Source organism: Mixophyes fleayi, chromosome 7 (assembly GCF_038048845.1).
Source record: "Mixophyes fleayi isolate aMixFle1 chromosome 7, aMixFle1.hap1, whole genome shotgun sequence".
NCBI classification, from domain to species: Eukaryota; Metazoa; Chordata; class Amphibia; order Anura; family Limnodynastidae; genus Mixophyes; species Mixophyes fleayi.
The window spans coordinates 126,156,009-126,179,584 of NC_134408.1; the positions used below are offsets into that span (position 1 = coordinate 126,156,009).

At 39.8% G+C, this 23,576-nt stretch overlaps 1 protein-coding gene across 1 annotated transcript in view; it reads right to left on the reverse strand.

The window, feature by feature from the left end:
• The window catches only part of MYO3B (myosin IIIB), a 321,272-nt gene that overhangs the window by 183,471 nt on the left and 114,225 nt on the right, over window positions 1-23,576 (reverse strand). The window contains exon 8 of the mRNA XM_075180671.1: window positions 12,541-12,606. Coding sequence (XP_075036772.1) covers window positions 12,541-12,606 — 66 coding nt within the window. The remainder of the gene's footprint in view (window positions 1-12,540; window positions 12,607-23,576) is intronic.

Genomic DNA, 23,576 nt, shown 5'->3' on the forward strand with positions numbered 1-23,576 from the left:
CTTCCGGGTCGGCGGTCGCGCGTTCCGTTGCTAGGCAACGGAACGCTTCCCAGTAATTCCGGCGGTGGTGTTTAGCGTCACCACCGCCAATGATTGGACTACAGCTGTATAAAAGCCTCACTCTGGCACATGGAGAGTGCCAGAGTATTAGGTCTCATCCTAGCTCCAGCGTTCCTGTGTACCGTTTCCAGCGCTTCCTGTGTATTACCCGGCTTGTTATTAACTACTCCTGTTCTGTGCTCCCTGTGAACTTGACTTCGGCTTGATTAATTGATTCTTCCTCCTGTGCTTCTGACCCCGACCCGGCTACCCTGACTACGGCTTTGGACTTCCCCTCTGACATCTCCTGAATTCACGGTTTGGACCCGGCCTGTATGACACCGCTTTCATCTACTGCTTCACTGGTTACTCCCTCTGAGGACCGAGACCTGCGTGTTCCCGCAGCTAAAGACCACACTTCCTTGCGGGGGTCCCTGGTGAAGACCAGAAACACGTTAGACTCCGCGCCTCTTTGGTGAGTAGTGCAAAAACCAGTAAGCATCCTGCAGTGTCTTGTGTAGTAGACCTAAACAGACCCACACCCAAATTCATCAGTGCACGTATCTTCAGATTTGCTCCTTGTTCAATTCGGGCGTACATATGCCTGAATTCTGTGCATTTTGAAACAATCGCACGTTGGACCTGATTCATTAAGGAATGTAAGGCAAAAATATTAGTACGTTTTCTCGTGGACAAAACCAAGTTACAATGCAAGGGGTGCAAATTAGTTTATTAATTTGCACATAAGATAAATACTGGCTGCTTTATCATCTAGCACACAAATACTTGATAGCTTTATTCTTACAGTGAAATTTAAAGTTGATCTAGAACATGCCCTACCCCAACTATAAATCTGTGCTCACAGTTTAAATTTATCTCCCCTCCAATGCAACATGGTTTTACCAAGGTGCAAAGTTACTCCTTTTTTTGCTTTACTTTCCTTAATGAATCAGGCCCCTTGCGGTCAGTATGCGTGCCTTGATGAATCAGGTCCTATGATGTCACATGTGTGATTATATACAGCTGGTCACAATGCAGCTTAATGCAACTTTGTAGACATTTTAGCCATAAACTACAGAGTTTAACTCAAATTAAGGATTTATGGAAAACTTTTAATTTATGGAAAGCTATTGATTTACCAGGGGTCACTAAACAACTTAAAGGGGAGGTACATCTTGCAGAAAGAGAAAGCTTCCTTTTTTTGTGCTTCTACTATTATTAAAATACAGTTTAAAAAACACTACACTCTGCAGCCTCAGGGGTTGATTTACCAACGCTTCAAAAAGGAAAAGTGTAGGCGTTGCCCATAGCAACCAATCGCATTCTAGTTATCATTTTCCAGAATGTGCTAAATAAATGATAGCTAGAATCTGATTGGTTGCTATGGGCAACACCTCCACTTGTCTTTTTTAGAAACGTTACCAAAACTACCCCTCAGTACCTGTAGAATGTGCAAGGCTAGTTATTGGTACCAGTCAAGATTCCATGGGAAGGACCCCACGAGTCCAGGGCAGGTGTATTGGGAAAAGGAAGGGGGGGTGTAAAAACAATATATACAACTTGTTTAAAATTCTATGCTATACGTAATCTAAGTGTGTTAGTAATTCTAACTATAAATTAAAGAATAATTCTACTCCCATGTGACAATTTAACGTTGGGAGGTATTCACTAGGATTGAAATCTTCAATGGTCTCATGTTGTGATCCTCTCTCATGCTACTAGTTTCTGGATTCAAACAAGCAGCTGTGTTAGATGGGGGGGGGAGGCTGAAATATTCACCCCAAACTAATGTTGTCATTTTGTGTGGAGTTATCCTTTACTTGACATACCCATATGCTCAAATAAAATATAAGGTAACATTTTCAGCCTCCTTAGAGAATTCTGCACGCGTCTGAAGTGGTCAGACATGATTATTGATATTTAAGCCTAGCACACAATGATAAATATCATACATTTCAGCTTTGCCTCTTGCACTCAGAGATAATAAGATGATTGATTTAACATATGACACCGTGGTCAATTATCATCTGTGTTCTAGGTATTCTATAGTGCAGAAAGCATTTGTTTCTGTATTGATCTCGTTCTGAACTATACCATTCACTAATCTTCTGAACGTTTCTAATGAAATTAGAAAAAAAAGAACTTGATTGTGTTCTTTTGAAAATAAATAGGCTTTGAAGAGTTTTTCATATGTGGTCTAATTTGTCAGGAGTTACATTGGAGAGGTAACAAACTTACTATAATTTACTGCCTCCTGCATTTCGATGTCTTTGTTTTGCATGAGAGAATAAATCTGAATCTGGCTTTATTCTCCTCAAGTGAATAACTTATAGAGAATCTATTCTGAAGTATAATTATACTATATTTTATAAGCCTACAGGTAGCTATCAAAATAAAGCAATAAGTAAATGAGGGATACAAAGTATACTGAAAGTACTGTAGACGTTTATACATTTAGAGGCAGCTGTGGATAAAAGAGATTATAAAATACTGGTGAGACCTTGTTTTCTACCACCATGAACAAAACAGATGATCTGTTGGAATTTCTAATTAAAAAAACCACTGATGATTGTGTGGGCCCGACACCCTATTAAGACACTTGGGGGTAGATTTATCAATCCTTCTAAAAAGTAAAAGAAAATAAAGAAGAAAAATGTTGAGGTCAGTGTTCCTTTTAATTTAGAAAGCCTGGACTCCACACTGCATAGGATGACAATGAATATCCGGGAGAATAATACTCCATTCATACTGCATGAAAAACCCAGATTTTTACCGGGGCAAGCCCAGACGAATCGTGTTTAGGCACAGTATGAATGGTGTTAGTGAAAAATCCCGGGCCTGAAAACCCGGGATTTAGACCCGGGACTTTTAGTGGGGTAATTCCCGGGTCTGACCCGGGTCATCTGCACTATGGTGAGACCTAGGTTTTTCAACCTGGGTCTCACCAAACACAATTATAAAGTTGAAAAAAACAAACAAACACATCACAAGAGGAGCCAATCAGAGCTCCTCTTGTGATGTTGCCATGGAGACCCGTGTTCAGTATGAACAGGGTCTACCCAGGAATTTCTCTCCATGGAAGCCTTTGTCCCCTGACAATATCCCGGGTTCATATACCCGTGATATTGCCGGGGCGGCAGTATGAAAGCGATATAACTGGTGTAGGGCCTCAATAATACATTGTGGTTGCGGGAAATGGTCACAATCATAAATGCTTAGGAAAAAATGGGGTATTTATCCTGCATTATTTAGATTCATTAAGGTGTTAGATAAGTAGAGAAGGTTTAGGAATTGTAACACTATACAGTCCCAAAATCATTGGGATGGTACTTCTGAGTATAGTGTTATAGTCATAATTGCCAACTTTTAGATTCTCCCATTCAGTAGATCTGGGAGGTCCCAGAGAGGAGGCCAGTGGCAAGTGTGGCGCAAAGATTGACATCATTTTGACCCTGCCCCCATGGCAAAATGCTGCAATTGCATTATTACGCTATGGGGGGATCAAAATTATGCAATTTGTGACAAATTGCTAGGAAGTGGGAAGGTGGTCTGCACTCTTGCGAGTTCCGTAGAGTCTCCTGTACATTCTGTGAGAGTGGGAAAGTATGATTATAGTGTTATTCTCTCAATAGCATGTCAGATATTAACTGGGATTTTACTGGCAGTGGATCAGTGGTAAGTTGGGAACTCAAAGGTAAATTCTGTTCTGCATCTTCACAAGGTCAACAATCAATACAAACCCAGAGTGGGAGATTATAGTTTGCAACCTTACAACCCTCAAACCTTGCATTTGTGCTTTCTACATACAGTATTGCCTCTAATCACCACAATCAGTGGATGTCATTTAAGAAGCCAACTCACAGTACAACGTCCTGGTAAATTCCATTGTGACAACACAAAACAGCATTCATGGGCTGCGCATATAGATATATGGGATCACACATGGATTTGGGCACTGAGATAACAGTCATTTTCGAATGTCTAATTATGATGGACTGACCTGAATGTGTCACACCCAGTTTTGCTGCTACAGGTTAGGTATAAGATGTGTCATTATATACCAGACTCGCCAATACACAATTTTATTTTATGGATTGTTAAGTGAGCTAGGAGGTATGGAGATGGGGTATATTTGAAGGTGTGCTGGACATTGTGGGACAACACATGGCTTTACTCACATAATTCTAAAAAAAGTGGCCACAAAAAAGATGTCACCATGCGATTCACGGTATAAGTAAAGTGGAATCCATAGAATAAGATGCAACTACACCAATGCATTCCGTTATAAATTAAAGATTAAGAAGGGTGAGGGACTTAATGTGATACTAGGTAGTAATTACTGATAATATTTTTGTTGTCCCAGTTGATGTGCATAGTGGTTCACTTCCTATCCCCTTCCGCATCTTCGAACATCCATAAGAACAGATAGATATAGAAACAGTGTAATAGTAGGTACAACTGTACACATGTAGATACACAACTACTGATAAAGCTGACCACGTGTGCACGATAATTGTCTGCCAAGTTGGCTTGTGGACTTCTACCAACAGTCAACATTCACCGAGATCAATAAAAATCCAATTGCATTGGTTGGTGACCACAAATTGTGTTTATGTATAAGGTCAATGGCCAACCAAACTCATTGGACTTCGTGTGATGTCGAGCATACTGAATACAGATAATGTTTTTCAGCGCTCAGGTAAAACAAATGTCTTAGGAGTCAGACAGATTGTGTTTGCTCTAGTTTTGATGTATGCTCTTTATACGGATCAGACAATGATACATGGAAATGCTATGTGTAATCTGTACAGGAGTTTGACATTCTAAGACAAAGGTCAAGAAATTAGGTTGATCTATACAGAAAAAACTCCAATAAAATATCAACAAAACAAAACACCTAAACTTTGTTTAAACAAAATAAGCATGGTACGTATATATTACTAGCATTCCCATTCTCTTCTGGTAAATAAATTACTACAAGCGAACTGCTCATCAAGAAAATTAGAAAAGTACCAGCCCCATTTTGATCACACACAGAAATGCGATATATGGAATTCTTAGAAGAACTGCATTTTAATTTATCATAGCAAAACTGGAAGAAGCTCTGTATTGACAAATGCATAACTAATGCAAATAAATGAGTCAATTATCTGTAATGGCCAAAGGCTCGCCACTATGTGCCCTGATGTATTAATTTAAATAAATGGAATTCTGGTTATTAATGTTGATTCAGCCCATCATTTCACAGGCATAAACAATGGCCCGTACCTCGAAAATTATCACAAAAATCTGTACTCACGTGTTAACAATATCTGCAGAGCCAACTCAAATTACAGGCCTTTTTACATTGTTTATACTTAATACATTTCTCTTGCTCTACGCTTCATTACCTCATGATCTATTGCAAAGAAAACACGTTTCAAAATTACTTGCATAGATGATTAAATTACAAAAAATGCAGATTGCATAATCTGAGGTCAAGAAATACACAGTGAACAATTTAGCAGGAAGAGATAAATAGGTTCATTGTTTGTAGATTTTCATAAATGAAAAAAAACTGCTATTGTAGCCAAGGGCTCGGTGATGAGAAATAGGTTGCACATATGAATATTTGCACAACAAATGGGGGTACCTGAAGGATATTTTAGGTTACCACATATATTATAAAAAAAAAACATACTAGAACCATGCCAGGGATTACATTTTTGCCCACTCTAGATCATTTTTGCTTCACTCATCCTATAGCTGCCATTATCACAGAGTTCCATGGCCCAGTGTTCCGCAAGCGGTGTGCCGGAGCACAACGCTGTGTCGCGAGATGTTGCTAAATGTGCCGCGGTGCAATGCCTCCAACTGGAGAAAAAGCACACATTTTATAGCGGGACATGTGTCATACTATGGTTAACTGGAAGACCTTGCCTTAAGGAAATAATTTCACCATTTCTTCCATGTGTTTTCTTTGTAAAATATTTTAGTGCAAAGAGTTTTTTATTATTATTATTATTATTATTATTATTATGTATTACGTACGTGTGATGCGGTGGTAATCGTATAAACGATTACCACAATTCCGACAGGGGCAATTCCTACAAAAACCCCCTGAAATAATTAAATTCCGAATGTAAAATAAAGAGACTTACCTTTAACCCAACGCTGGAGATCATCGATGGAAGCACAATGCTGAAATCAAGCCATTCCGATTGAAGAACTGTTCGGCATTGCGGGGTGAAGTCATCGCGATGGCTGGCAATATAACTTTAAAGCGCCAATGTGGGGAGCCCTAAGGTTAACTGCTTAAACACTTAACCCCACATTGCCGCTTTAAATTTTGATTGACAGCCGTCGCAATGATGTCACTCTGCAATGCCGAACAGTCCTTCAATTGGAATGGCTTGATTTCAGTATTGTGCTTCCATCGGTGATCTCCAGCATCAGGTTAAAGGTAAGTCTCTTTATTTTACATTCGGAATTTTATTATTTCGCCTTCTGTCTTGTAGGAATTGCCCCTGTCGAAATTGTCACCATAGATAATTTGTACCCAACCCGTGTCACTTTCCCGCAAGCGTGTTCCTTATCTCTCCGCTGCTGTCGCTGACTTGCGTGCGAGAGACATGATAACTGAGGTGCGGACAATAATTACGCGCTAAGAGAATATTTGGCCGGTGATCACATCTGCTTTCTGTCACGTTGCTGCAGAGACTATTTCATTGATAACTATTTTTTCTTATGGGAGTGTTCTTTTCTGTTAAAAGCAATATACATTTTTTTGCATATTTTTGCTTTTGGTGTACTGCGTAATTCTGGGAAGGGCTTAGGTGTACTGCGTAATTCTGGGAAGGGCTTAGGTGTACTGCGGAATTCTGGGAAGGGCTTAGGTGTACTGCGGAATTGTGGGAAGGGCTTAGGTGTACCGATGGTGAGAAAAGGTTGTGGACCACTGTCATGGCCCCAACTAGCTATACATCCATACACCATTGTGCTGACATCAGAAATGAATAGAGGCGAGTGTGTCTGATCAAAAAGGGAGTGAATTCGGAAAAAAAACCAATGGTGTATTCATTTGTCTCTTATACTACAACTTACATGACTAATCAAATGATTGCATAAAAGTGCATTTCTTTTGAAAAGTGCATAGTTTAAGGCCAAGACATATTTAAGTCAAGGAAGTAAAAAATAGTAGCAACACAAATATCAACTTTAAATTTTAGTGTACAAATAAGCTATCAAGTATTTGTGTGCTACATGAAAAAACAGACAGTATTTAACTTAAGTGCAAATTAGAAAACTATTTTGCACCCCTTGCATTGTAACATGGTTTTGTCCAGAAGACTACTTACTCGATTTTTTTTACTTAACTTTCCCTAAATGTATTTCATGGGGGGGGGGGACTGAGCAAACAAACAAATATTTTAAAAAAAAAATATGTTTTGTCATTAATGAGTATTTTTATCAACAGGTGACATTAATTGAATAGTTTTTATTTTATTCTGTGTGATTTTTTGAGACTTGATATTCCACGTAGGTATTGATCGCATGTTGCAGTGTCTTGTCTAGTAGAACAGAGCAGACCTACACCTGTATTCATCACCAAACATATCTTCAAGCCGTGCCCTGTATATTCAGATTATTTATTTGGCATTTCCATTTAATCTACTACAGGAAAAGAGATTCCCTTTGGATATTTAATGTGGCGATCAACGGATGTGCGGTGTTTATATTTCATTACCTTTTACATGGAAAATGCAACTTTGCATTTATTAATAACACTGTCAGTGTTCTCTCTTGTGTATATTATGCTCATTACATTAATGCAACTTTCACAGTGACTACTAACACTCTACACTATCATTAGGCGTAAGCATACTCATATGTACCCCTGATGATCGCCTGACACAGGAGTACTGCTGGTTTTGAGTTGGACATATCTAGAGATATGTGTGACTTAACATGCACACGTAAGTATGCTTTTTTTTATGTGACAGAATCTTTATACATATGTTTGGAGCGCAAAATGCATCAAACTCTAAATGAGGCCCATAGGTTGCTGTAAAAATAATGTGTGAATCCATAGAGCTGAACTTACATTACATGTGTTTTCGGGATAGAAATCTTTGTTGTGTCCAGGCAGACTGTCCATGGGTGAAATATGCCGTGAAAACAAGGACGCACGGATATTGTTATAGCAGACATGCCTATATGTAAAATAAACTAATTTATTTAAAGATCACAGTAGTATGGAGGTAGACATTCTGTAGGCTGCAGTCATGTGTCTGTTCCACATCACTTTACTTGATACAAGTAAAACATGAATGCTAGATATGACTCAGAAATATTGGTCATGAACGGTTCAACCTGTAAAATGGCTGCCCCCACTGTGGGGACGTTATTGGCACATTGGAGATAAAACCAGCACGACTAGAATGGCTCCATTGACCCTGTCCTGCAGATATCTACAGGGATGTTGCCCCTATGCATTATTTAAAATCCCACATTGTGTTTCTGTTATGTATGAGGGTATGACACACACCAATTACTCATATAAGAGGGAAGACATGCTGTATTTTGCCATTCAAAGTCTACCTATTGCCTGCAAACATATCTCTGTGAACATTAGGCATGCTACTACATTTGTTTAAATAACAAACTAAATTGTATTCGATATAGAAATTCAGATTTTATTAAACAGCAATCACCTACCCTATACCTCCTAACTGGCCAGATTTTGGCTGGACAGACCAGACTTCAAAAATGTCAGGTCTTACATGGAAGTGGGCGGAGTTTCACCCAAGAGTGGGCGTTTCTGGGTGGATCAGGAGGGGGTTTGGGTGCATCTGAGTGGGGTGATTGTGCCCCGATTTTGCACAGCCTGATGTGAGCGATCTAAGTGAGTGAATATGATACACTGAATGATCCACTAGTGTCATTTTATGGATATCCATTGCTATGGGGGCTCTACCTACCTCCATGAGAAATGCTTTTTTTGCGTGGGCTTCAATGTGTTTTAACCTAAATTGTTGTGTTGTGAATCTGTTTGGTCTTATTTCACCAGTGTCCTTATTCCAAGAAAAATAATAAAACATTTCTTCTATCTTATCTCCTAACTGTGAAAGATCCATTCATCATTCTCCATACACAGATGGGAAAATACAGGCAGAGTAAGTACTGCGGGAGGCAAGAGGACAGTTGTATTGCAGACTGCGCCTGCTTGGTAGATGTGCTTCTACATCAGCTCTACTGAAGTACAATACTGTATCAGCACTGTCTCAGATGTTATAGTGGCAAATGGTGGCAGGTAGATTAAAACATTTGCTCTATCTGTGACTTCCAGGCTGGAGGTAAAACCTGTTCTATGATGATAAAATGGTCATTTCTAAAGTCATTACAGCACCGCTGGAGATAACATACAGCTAGATTTGTCTGGAAGCCAAAATAATAAACAAAGTATGCATAAAAAGCTAAAATAAGTGCTTCTGTTAGCTGGGTTTTTGTTTAGTACGTTATTTCTCAGCATTTCTAAAATCAAACAAAATGACTGCATATAAAAAGAGTTTAAGATCACAATGAAAAAAAAATAGCTGTGTTCACCCAAGAAAGTCAAAGTAAGTTTCTGTTTGGGGGATGCATGGTCTAGGCTATATCAAACATTTCACAAGCTATTATTATGCTCATAGGCAAGGCAAAAGGGGGGGGGGGGGTCCTAGTGCCTGGAAACCCCCCTCCAAGCCTGGGGCACTGCACCCACTTCTGTTTATCAGGTCATAATTTGTGGGTGCTTGATTTCTTCAGGAATCTCTTGATGCAGAGGTATGGAGTCCTAGGTGAAGGACCTACACTGTGCAGAACACTGAAGTATCTGAAAGTGAATATTCTTAATTTCTAGGAGATAATATTCTATATGTAAAGTTCAGTTTTCCAAATCCTTACCCAACATTTTAATAAAGTAAAATGAGATTACAACATCAATTAGCAAAAATGGTACTAAAACATACTTGTAAACACAGTGTTCTATAAAGTCTACATTGGCAAATCGCTCAGTAGAAAAGAGATGGTCACATAAAAAGGGCAACAAAGATTTGTTCTGCTGTAGAATATTAGGATAATGGATTATAGGATGGGAGAGTGTATCAGTGGTGCCTAGACAACTCTATGGGAGTGTATGTTGCACATACCCACTAAAAGTTAACAAGATTGATTGGACTAGCATTGTGCTGTTTTTGTCCCAATTATATCAATGGCACATTCATTTCAATGGGTTGTATATGTAGAAACCCAATCGAAATGAATAGGCCATTGTCATAAATGGCGCTCCACAGCATTGTTAATTATTTTCCTCGCACCGCAATAGTTTCTATTAATATGTGATGAAAGCACACCCCCACATACCACTAGATGAATTAGTAGGCTGGAAATTGGTTCAGCACACAGTGTGTGTGTGGGTAGAGAGCTGGACAATGGGGCAGGGAGGCATCTTTTTCCAGAGGTAACTCTTGTATTCACAGGCTGAGTTGCTCCACAGGATTCGGGTCTCACTTTCATGAAATGAGCAAGTAAAGTGATTATTATGAACTATATATAAGTTTAATATGAGCAAACATGGAAACAGCAAAGGACACCAACAACATGGAAGTAAATCTGAACTTCAAAGCCGGACTTAAACCTTTGGATTTAAAATTGCATTGCAAAACTTACTCTACAGCATAATTAACTCTGATGTAAAACTGTCTCAACTGCACATAGTGTTTAACTGCTGCCTCATCCTCCTTTACTGCCACAATTTACATTTTATATAAAAATGTATCTGGAAGCCCCTTCTCTTTTATTTCAATGTTTTACTCCTCAGTGCTACAAAGGTAGCACACACCCCTACTCTATCTATGTCTCTTTCTCCTTTTGCTGCCTTCAGTAGACAGATCCCCCAAACCTGGCCCTATCCATATCTGTTCCCAGCACCACCATCCACCTCTCCATACTAATGCCCATAAGACTGCTTACCTCATCCCATCCTTCTCAATCATAAATCTAACCTACTTTATTGTCGTTTCCTTTGTATGTAAGAAAAAAAAAAAGTCTCATCTTCAGCATCCAAAAATGTAACTTCATTCTTGGTTATTTCAGCTCAGTAACTGAAGATTAAGTTGCCTCACTCCTTCCATCTTCTCATCTCAAAAACTGTTCAGTTGTTCAAATCCCTTCTGACCTACTGCACTCTAATTCCACAACAGTAGTCGCTGTCTTGATCACATTATTGAACCTTTCTCTCTCCCCCAAGAGTTTCTGCCGTCAGTTGTCATTCCCATTTTTATGAAACCTGCTTCTGACGTATCCCTAACGGCTCATCTTCCCATGCCTTGACTACCTCTGTCGGGCTGGCCAGCAAATGACAAGACTATCTCCACTGCAATCATAAATGCTGCTGCTCTAAACTTTCCATCTACTGCCCCTCAATTAATCCCTTCATTGGCTTCCCATAAACTTCAAAATACTGTTCAAAGTGCTGAGTCTTGTCTACAAGATGCCCCACCTATATTTCCAGGCTCAGTCATAAATACTTGTCCTCCGTGCTCTACCAGTGACTCTGTTGCTTTCACCTCTGATAACCTCACCCAATGCAGGGCTGCATTCTTCTCAAGTGCAGCTCCCCTTCTGTAGAACTCTACCTATCAGACTCTCTTCAACCTGCAAAATCTATAAATGGACATTGCAGACTTACATCTGGAGAGAAGCATATCACAAGCACTGCTCCTACACCAACTCTGGCTTACAATAGCCATTCACACCTTCCCCACCTACAGCTACAGTTGTTATTTCCTACCTTTATGTATCAAGTGTTCTCCACATCTCTCAGAATGCAGGATCATTTGGGCAGGGTCATATTTAGCCTCTGTTTCACATCAATGTATGTTATTTGTTTATATCATGACCCCCTCAGTGTACAGTGCTGTGTAATATGTAGGTAATAAAGGATGCCAATAATGATAATAATAATAATAATGATGATGATAATGATGATGATAATGACCAGCAGACTTTCTCCTGTGCTGTAACAGTTTTACTCATCCGTGCACAGTTACGCTATATAGTACGTTGCAGGTTTTTTTTTATAGGCTTCAAGAGAAACAATAGTAATCACAATGATAACCGTATCAAGCTGAGAGATTTCTGGCATGTTTGAAAAACCAATCAGGTTCTAGCTATCATTTATTTAGTACATTCTACAAAATGAAAGCTAGAATTTGATTGGTTGCTATAGGCAGCATCTCCACTTTTCAAACCCACCGGAAAACTCTCAGAAGCGCTGGACCCCAGATAATCTTCCGGGATCAGGTTTAACTAATAATTGAGGCCGCATGCAGCTTTGCCAGATAATAACCACACACAGCAGACATCGGCTGGTCGGAAGTTTAGGTTGTTTTACAAGAGCTGCATTATAAATGGGCAATCAAAGGACAAATAAAATGTATTCATCTTTATGCCACAACTTTGTAAAAAAAACATGCTTACTGTGCAATAAAGTGGCTGAATCCTCTGCACCATTTTCCTGGATGAAGCAGGGTAGGGGGAGGGTTCCTGGAAAGAAAAATAAATGATTACCAATAAGGTCAAAAATCACAAAAAAAACAAGTTAAAACACACGACAATAACAATATATATCCTGTATCAGATTTAAGTCTTAAAGACAAGACTGGAAGCAGTTCTGGCCATACCCCAGACATAAACAATACGTAAAAATGACCAAATGACCAAGGAACATACTAAATGTGCCTTGCACAGCACAGAGCATGGTACTATGTCATAAACCTGAATATATAGCATGGACACTTTGAGAAAAAGAGTTATACTTTTCTCAAAGACAAATGTAAAGACTTAGCACATCATCTGCAGTTGTACTTAATGATTCGCCTAGAACATACATCTGCACACTTATGTTTTTACTTTGATTTTTTGACATATCGTAAGATACATGCAAACTAAAATAAAGCACATAGATTCAACCGGGGTAAATATCCAACAGCGATCATCATCAGCTGCTTCCCTTGGCAATCAAACAGGGAGGAATACTTAGGATACATGTATCACAAGCTGAAAACCTAGTTCCTAGATAATATAGAGGCCCAGGTGAAATATACAGAAAAGGGTAAAGGATTTTTTAGGATGGCATGTACAAACCAATAGTAGGTAGCTTAAACCAGAGGTCCTCAACACTGTGCAGTGTTCCTGATTTTCATACTTTTCATATAAAGATTATATTCTATGGGGAACCATCTTTTTGGAGCCCAGAACATTGTAACACAGACACTTCTGCTCTCAGCTAAAAAAAAATAGGTGGACCACCACCAGCTTTAACCCTTGACTCAGTCCTGGACAGAGTTGGACTTGTACACACAGTGATTGCAAATCAACAAAGCTGAAAACACAAATTAACTTAATGCTTCATTTTTGCAACACTGACTCTAATCATGACACTAACCTACATTTAAAAGCATATAAAATGCAAGCAGTTTGCTCTTTTTGTGAAGTCATCAGTTTAAAAGCATGCCATGCATTTCCTACAGGAATATAATTAGGGTTTATATATATAAATTGAAATCACAATTTTCTGGTGCATAACCTGCTGTGATTAAATAGCATAAGATGCCGTGGCATATGCAGTAAGTGATATGTTAGCAAAAGCATATTTAAAGTATAAATTGGCTGAGAGACATGATACTTGCTGTAAATGTGCAATTTCTTTGTTTGAATTGCACTTGAATTTGGCAGGGTTTAGCTTATTTGGCCACCTGCCCGTTCCCCAAACAAACATCTGTGGAGCAGATGAAAAAATGTAGGTTCAGTAGAGGCAGCAGTTGGATAGGCAGACAGTATTATCCTACACTTAACCGTTAGATGAACAATTGTTAGAAAGAGTTAACAAATCCTTTTGGACAGTGCCCCAAATTAGGGATCTTAACTTAAGAAACTTCTTATTTCAGTCTCCTGGACAAAACCATGTTACAATGCAAGGGGTGAAAATTAGTATTCTGTTTTGCACATAAGTTAAATACTGACTGTTTTTTCATGTAGCACACAAATACTTGATAGCTTATTTGTACACTGAAATTTAAAGTTGATATTTGTGTGCTACATGAAAAAACAGTCAGTATTTAACTTATGTGCAAAACAGAATACTAATTTGCACCCCTTGCATTGTAACATGGTTTTGTCCAGGAGACTTAAATAAGAAGTTTCTTAAGTTAAGATCCTTAATGAATCAGGCCCCAGAATTTTTGCTACTAAATAGTTACTTACACAGATTAGAGATTTAGTGGCGTAAACAAAAAACACATCTAATAAAGGACATACTGTAAAACCATGGGCGTAATTACCGGAGGGGAAGCAGCTCGCCCTATCAGTGTTTTTTTGCACCATGAAGGAGACACTAATCAGACCTTCAGAAATAGGCACATTTCCTGGTGTAGGTGCATGAAAGTAAAATCTGATTTTCTTTTCTGTCTTGAGTTTTTTAAGACATTAATGAGACTCCTACGAGCAGTAATTTTGGAGTAAAAAGGAACCATATAATTAATTAAGGGGGTGGTTAAAGCCTGATAGTAGGCATTAGATGTAATTTTACATCCGCTGACATGTACTTTTCTTTCACAGACCCAAAATCTGCAAAATGTCAAACAAATCATTCTAGCAGAAGAGTGCTAAATCATTAGAGACACGCTGCTATTTATGGGCGCAGCAGAGAATTATTTTCCAGTTTGGAAATTACCTTTATTGTTTGAAAAATAATTTACCTCTGCTCAGCAGATTCTGAAATAGAAATTCTAGATCTTTGAACTATACTGGATTAAAAGGGAAATTCACAGCAGGTTAAAACAACTTGAATATATTGTTTTCAAACTACTCATGAGCTGGAGATTCCGATGACATGTATCGAGCTAGTTTAAAAATATAACGGTCACATCCGCCTCCCTTCCCTCTAGTATTGAACTTGGCAATCACCTGCTTCTCCTGTTAGTCTCTTTACTATATTGAAACAATGTTACTTCACCCTGTAGAACAGATAATCCTTTGGACTCCCACCCACTAGTGTTAAATTTGTACATTATACTAGCGTTTTTAATGCTAGTTTTCCACGATAACACTGGAAAAGTGGACATACACCTGCTAGCAGTTGACACTACTGGGCAAAGAGGCGTGAAGTCTAACATGCCCCCGGAGTTCTTAGCTACGTGGGACATGCAGTTCACAGCCCTCCAGGGCCAGTGGCTAGTGAGGTAGCTGGAGTCACGAATAGAGCGTAGTGAACAATCCAAGTAGTACCAGGAGATCCAAGCAGAGCAGAAACGTGAAGTAGAAGAATGGTCTAGGCAGCCGAGGTCAGCACCAGAAATCAAACGGAACCAGAATTGCTAAACAGAAGAATGGTCTAGATAGCTGAGGTCAATGGCAGGAATCAAAGGGAACCAGAATTGCTAAACAGAAGAATGGTCAAAGTAGTCGAGGTCAATGCCATGAATCAAATGGAACCAGAATTGCTAAACAGAGGAAATGTCTAGGAGGCCGAGATCAACACCAGGAATCAAACAGAACCAGAATCGCTAAACAGAGGAAATGTCTAGGAGGCCGAGATCAACACCAGGAATCAAACAGAACCAGAATCGCTAAACTGAAGAATGGTCAGGAACAGTCTAGTTGGCGAAGAGTAATCAAAAGAGATTACAAGGGTGCAAGTACAACAGCAACAAGGCACAAAGTGATCCAATACTCTGGCACTGGACAAGTGCCAGGGTCAGCCTTAAATAGGCTATCGGAATAGCTAATTTCTGACTGTCAGTGACATTTCACTGACCGTCAATAGGCTTTTGAAGGTTTCTATACACGGGCCGTCGGGGAACCAGAAATGGGCCATACACCACTGGCACTACAGGTGTACTGCCTCGCTGTAAGAGGAGACAGTGGGGACGGTGCCTGACATAGTTATACGCATGGAAGTGGGTCTGTAAATTGAACCCATAGATTCCATGGTTCCTATAGCCATATGTTATATTACTCGCGTACAAGAAAATTGTGACTTTCTGGGATCTACCGCCTGCATTCAATGCATTTAGCAAAAGTTAAATGCATTCAGGTCTATGGAGTGACCTCCACTGACCTCCTGAATGAGAGTTAAAATAGTTTAAAAACACGTCAACAAATGCGTTTCACATGCGGATGCACTGGTGTTTGAACTGGTGTGATTCGTAAATGTCAATCAACACCAGTGGGTATAACTTATGATGTGTGGCATATGTGGTATATAACACCACAATCTGTGGCTTTCACAGTGGGTTCCATGTCCAGAACCTAATGAGGATGCCATTGTGGTGAAATGCGTTTGGCACCATCTACACTCCCAGTTTGTTTACTTTTATCACTTAATTCCAAATCACTACATATCCTAACTGCTGTCTCAGTAATGATCTCACCCACTTATAACCATTCCCACCTTGTCCTCTACTACATCCATTTCTAATAAATATATCCTCTTCACCACTGATATTACTGGACTTCCCCCTTTCCCACATCTTGCTAGTTTAACACTCCTGCCCGTTACCTACCCGAACAAGTGCAATCCTCATCTACATCAGTGGGTGTAAAGTCTAAGTTCACGAGAGAAGGCAGTTAGCTTACATATGTGTTTTTCCCCAAACCTAAACTAGCCAAATAACATGTAACAATTGTTGCAAATGATGTGATATTGAATTAGGAGGATATAATTATAAGAAAATCTAAAAAGTCTTAATATTCCTGAGAGTAGTCTGCTCTTTTCGTACACAGCTCAAAACGAACTAGCAACAAGGAAGTGGGACAAACTACAGACAAGCAGTGTCTAGATTCAGCACAAATAATAACAAGTCATATAGAGCATTGATTCCTATGGTCACACGTATAATATAACAATTCCTAGCCAACCATTTGCCACAATGTAATTATCTTTCTTGTGTTCCAGATGAGCGATTATAATATTACCCAATGCCGCCCCTTTCCCCACTTCTGAATTGCGCATACACAATCTGGAGATTTCCTGGTTTTACTTTTATACTATCCATTTACTGCAGGTAGAGAATGACATTTATATCTGTTATGAGGCATGTTAGCAGGTGCAATCCTATTGAATACAATTCGTTATAGATGGGAAAGGGAATAGCACAGCTGTCAGCTCCACAAACTGTGACAGTGAATCTAAGGCAGGAGTGTCTGGATCGATTCCTGAGTTAGCTTCTAGTGACCTTGGCCAAGTCCCTTTATTTCTCAAAGCACATAATACTGGATTGCAAGCCACGAAAGAAAGAGGCTTTGTTTTTTAGAGTCAGACACTTAGATACATAGATAGATGGATACATTTAAATACAATAGATCAGTACACTTATACTGGGCACACACTATAATATCACATGGGGTTATTAGACAGTGTTGTGGGTGGATCTAAAACGACCAGGATGTCGGTAATGACCTAGTTCAAATTTATTGGAGTTTTATTAGGCATTGTGTTGGCAAATACGGTAAGAAGATGGCCACTATTGGCTTGTATGTGCCCACATCTTCCCAATCTAAAAGACCAGGGGATCTATTTATCAATTTTTACCATGTTAATTATCATCTGTTATCATAAGGATGACAGATGACTTTTGGGCTCCATTGATTAAAAAAAATCATCCCGTATCCGATAGGAGGCTGTCCTGGCAATGACTTTACTCAACTGTGAACTCCACATACTCACTCCGTGTCTGTACCGGTTGTGTATGAGCAAAGGTTTTGCGATCTTTAATGGACGGGACAGCAGATAAGCTGTAGTGAGGGATCTGCAGATCTCTCTGCCCCAATACTCTCCCAATAGGATTCAATGACTAATGCCATCTTCAGATGGCGTTAGTCAACAGAGACAAGTTCGAAAAGCTAAGCTTTTCAGAACTTGATAAAATCGCCCAGACTGCAGTCCTCATTGACTATTATGGGGACTGTGGTTTATATGATAATTTGATATCTTCTGCGTTAGGATGTTCTTAAATGAACATATTACTGAAATAGGCCTAAACCGTGTGGAATAAGCTGTTTCCGCATGGTTTAGGGCGTCCTAAATCCCTACATGCCGAACAGGCACCCATATGTGCAGCCAAATTGGACACCGACTGGCGCCCAGCATCTGCTAGGCCATACCCAACTCCATTACCCTCCTATAAAAACACTCTTGAATTGCTGTACTCACCTGAGGCACCACTGTGAGCAGGGATAGACCTCACACCTCATAACTTCTTGTACAAACCTCAAATCTGGACTGTCTTGCATAAAGGACAGTTGGGATGTACGCTCTACTAGAGCCCAAAGTGATGCCAGACATATGCTTATTTCTATTGACATGCAGGTCGGTCCAATCCTGTCTATAAAATATGTTGAGTGGTATAAGTGGATGCATGGTTCACTTTTTGAGTGTAGATCTGACGAAATTCCGTGACATCCTAAGTACCTGCTTTCACAGAGGCACTACAGAAATAAATGCCAATGACCATTTTCTCCTGCCAGAAATAGTAATACAATTTGGTGGCAGTTATTATTATATTGAGATTTTGATACAGCTTATAAAATATGGGATCAGATATTATATTGGGATTTGTAAACATCTGTTAGGATTATTATTAGAAGAATGTTAGCTAGCTAGTTATTACATAAGAGACTTAAAACCTCAAGCAATGTAAATAATATAAAATAAGACTTCTTTTACATGACGGTTGGGCTGTTTCTTTAAATGCTTAGCAAAGAGACCCGATATGCAGACAATACTCATGCCCTGCACTCTACACTTGTATGATTCATTGTTACTGTCAAAATAAAGTAAACTTCTTATCTCCAGGGGTGTACCTATTAGAGGCAACCTGAGGTAGATGTCTCAGGCAGCAAGTTTTGCAGGACAAAATATAAAGTTAATTCATTTGGAAAATTTTATTTCTTTATTTAATGTAAAAGAAAACTTTAGTGGTATTCAGTTATCGCCTCATGGTGTTAATCAAAGTCTATGGATGGATTAGGGGGGCTTCTGGGGGTACACAGATGAGGTCTAGAGGGTCTGTAAACCTTCAACAAATTATTCTCTCTTTATTTATCTCCAATTTTTTTACCAACTTGTTGCGTTGCGTGTCTGTATATGTTAAGGGATTATTTCACACCAAACAAGTTTAGATGTACAGTCAGGTAATAAACACCATGTTATGACATCTTGAATAGTTTCCTGTTGTTAGATATTAATGAAAATATACCCTGCCATTATGATTGTAGACACCTGGACAATTGCAGCTGTTCATAAAATATGTTACATAATATGCTGTACACTGGAATCTACCATTTATAATATAGTGCCTATACAGAGAACACCTGTTATCTTTAGGTTTATGGTATGACTTGTCACAAAGGGCACAGTGCGCAGAAACTGCCTTTATCCCTTTAGCCCAGGGTATCCGTCACGTTATGAGATCAACTGCAATAATGATCATGGGCACTAGATGTTGCATCAAAGAAATATAATACGTTTGGCATTCAACGCATGAACGGTATTTTGACATGTGTGTGTGTGTACTTGCATTCATATGTTTGTGCGGACATTGATCTGTTTACACACCAACACTGTGGGGACCTAAGTCATAATGAGGACAAAATTTGAGATCCCCACAAACCTTCTCAAGGCTTATCAATGCAGGGGACCTTGCTGATATGCTCTGCATAAAAATCTGGTATACGAGTCACATTTTTCGGAACAAAAGTGTGCGTCTGTCCAATGGGGAGGGGAGAAAGTGTGTGTGCCTCCCACCGCTATAGGCTAGTATTCCGTCCGAATGTATAGCAGGAGCAGGAAACGGAAGTGACTGCATCCTGTGGCACTTTGTACACCAAGCGGGTAAAGACACAGTCGAATACGTCTGCTGCTGAAGGTAAAGCGCGGATGCTAAAGCATGACATAGCCCACCTGTAGCTTGGACTATAGCCCAGAGAGCAGTGGAGACGAGTATGCCCCTGACACTTCGGAGGAGAGTGGTTCAGACACCAGCGGTGATGCCCCGTTACCCACCAGCGCAGCAGAGTGAAGTTACTTAGAGATAAGTTCTATGTACGACCATTCTCGAACTTCTGCTAGCCGTGTTTTAAACGCAGAGGGTCGGAGAAATGATGCGTGTCTGTCCAAACTCTATCCAGAAACAATTGCTCCAGGGCGTATAACAATAAGCAGTACTGCCTGTACTGTGTGAAGCCCCTCTTAAAAATTGCCCAGCCCAAGGAACATGTACTCCGCAATGAGACTGAAGTTTCCTGGGCCCTGAAATTCCCCAAGAATTCGAAAGAAAGGTGCATGCAATTGGCACATCTTCGCAATAGGGGCAACTTTGCACACAATGCTGAGGCAATGAGGGCAGGCCATGGCGTTCTGGTCCCCTGCAAACTTCCAGAGAAAGAGATGGATGCTGAAGACTTCATGCACTGTGTAAGCTGCCAGCATTTGTTTGCAAGGAAATACCTGTGGCGACACATGAAGAGATGTAAGCTAAACCGAAGGGGCAACAAGCTCACAACTGGCAAGAACAGAGTCCAGTCACTGTGCGCCTTTGCTCAGCCTGTTCCATTTTACATCAGTGATGGCTTTTGGAAGCTCTTGAGTGACATGACCCAGGATGAAGTCTTACTCTCAGTCAAAAATGACTGATGCATCATGCAGATGGGACAACATCTGTTCAACCGGGTCTGATCATATGTTGGCAGGCACAAGTACATCCGTCAAAAGCTTAGAGAAATGGGCAGGCTACTGCTACAGGCCAGAAGAGCTACCCCTTTGGAGAGGATGGAAGACTTTACCGCCCCATCAGGTAGATGTAGCACACAGTTTTGCTAGGCAGAAGAACTTTGCCTTCTCTGTATTTTGCGGAGCCATAATGGACCACCTTTCAGGTTGCAAAGCAGTGCAGAGGAAATCCTGGGACAGAGAGGAGGTCCAGGCTGTGGAGAAACACCTGATGAGGTTTATACAGACATGCCGGGTGCCTGGAAAGCGAGACTGTGTTGCGTGCCTCACGGCTGAACCATCTATCCTCAAAGATCGGAACTGGTTGAGGGTGAAATTCTACATAAATAACCGCATGACAGCTTTAAAGAGGGATCAAACTTGTTGAAATGATGCAAAGTGGTTGAACAGGACTGTAGCCTCCATGGCTAGGTATCAGAGTAAGCGGGCATGCGGATGTCCATTGTTATTATTAGTTTATTTATGTATGTGGGAATGTGGATGTCCTCAGACAGTCAAAATACATGACACTTTCCCCATCTTGCAGTTCGTGTCAGTACTTTATGCAAAGTCAAAGTGTAAATCTCATGTGGTAACTCTGGTGACAAACCGCTCCTACACATACCCCAATGATTGTTCTGTCAACAGGGCATTAGGAAAGGACACTTCTACTCCAAGAATTTTGCCATCCAACTTACTTTGAAATCATCTGTGAGTACTGCACTTGAACATAGAACTGCTTATATGAAACAGTTGTCTGCTGGCTATGAAAGAAATCTTTCTACTTCATTCTGCAGGCTGCTACTGTACTGAGGGACTTTGGGCTCCTCTCAGTTGCGCTCAGACTTTTGCTGCCTTCATGTGATCAGGAATATTGGATATCCTCCATTTCCAAGATTGCATCTGTGTGTACCAATGTCTACTATTAGAACTGTTATTATACCGTTTGAAGTATTACAGACTGCCAGTGTCTCTAAAGATCTTTACTTACTATAGCTGTCTGAGACTACCATTATTAATTACTTTTATCTGTGCTCATTAACCAGTTGCAGGCTGTGTTTCCTCTGCATCTGATTATCGGTTACTCTGGATGTTTTCTACATATTCAAAATAAATTCACAGTGTTTGAACTTCTTTCCTGCCTCTATCTTGCCCTAAATTACCTAACAGAACAGTGTTTAGATTTAATTTTTTGCTGTACCGCTTTTTTCTACACAAAGATTGGTTCAGCCCAGAAAATGGCTGCCTCCATGTTGTGCAGGAAACGTGCTCTTTAAGAACCACTACTTTTAGTCATTTAATTCTATGGCCAGTTAATTCCTGGCAATAATAGATATAATGGAATAACGCTAAACCAACTGAGCATTTCCCAATATAGATCTAGCCTAGAACACAGACAATATACAGCTTCATCCATACATGACAATGTGAGCAAGATAACATGGCAGGTGTTCAATTTCCTTGATGATTTCATGCTAATTAATGAGTTCGTAAAAGCCCCATGTGCAATTTATTTTTTCAATCTATATGTAGATTATTGTTACATGGAGGTAAACACCAGATAACTAGCAGAAAAAAAAAAGTCCTTAAATTCCAAAATAATTGTACTAAAAGTGAACACTGTAAATATCCTAAAAAGTCCAAAGTGTATATTATATTAATGTTTATGTTTTGTCATTAACAGGCCTTGTATTATACATTTTGCCTCCCCCCCACCTATTACCACAGAGCTGCATGGACCCAACTTCCCAACATAACCATCTGCATAAGATAATTGTATTCTAACAGCAATTAAAAATGGTCATTGATTTTTAATGTTGGCAGTTGTGAGCCCCACCACATTGCTGAAACTATCTACCCCAATGACCACAGTGTTAGATATCTTCACTGCTGATAAGCTCTTGGTATTATGCTGCCCACACACACAGCAATATTACAGCATATAGTTGGCTGATATCTTAGTGTGTGCAGCTCATCAATGACTGCAGTGTCTGATAATTTGATTGAAGCTGATCATATCATTATTGGAAATGTTGAAAATGCATGTTCCAGTGAAGTCAGAAGACAGCCAGATGCTCTAACCAAGCCCCAAATGACTGGATATCATCCAATTTGGTCACTTGTGCATGTGGCCAAATAGGACTCTCGGAGTTTGAATTGAGTGGCAAACCATGTGTGGCTTTGCTGATTGATCAAAGTGATGAATCTACTATAGCTTGTAAAGAGATAACTGCAATTATCTTTTTATGGGCTGACCGGAAATCTTTCAGTAGAGGGAAGGTCCCTTGGAATGGGTTGAGTATGGTTTAACGCTGCCGAGAATTCCGACAACATTAATACCTACCCACAAATCCGATTGGCTACAAAAACGACTGCAATAAAAACAGACTTACCTGCAAACCGAAGGTTCAGTTGTCTGATGGCATCTGGACCTTTGTTGGAAGTGTTCACTTAACCTCAGGGGTCCACACATTGCCACTTTAAATTAACATACATGTAAATCGCGATGACATGACACTGAAGTGCCGGAGAGCTGTGTCTTCGGCATCACTTCCTGTAAGCATGCCTGTGCCATCGGACATCTGGACCTTGGGTTTGCAGGTAAGTCTATTTTTATTACAGTCGTTTTTGTAGGCAATCTGATTTTTTGTGTAGGTATTAATGTTGTCGGAATTCTCGACAGCGTTAAAATGATTACCACCGCTTGGTTGTCAGAATTCTCCGTAGCATTAAAATGATTACCACC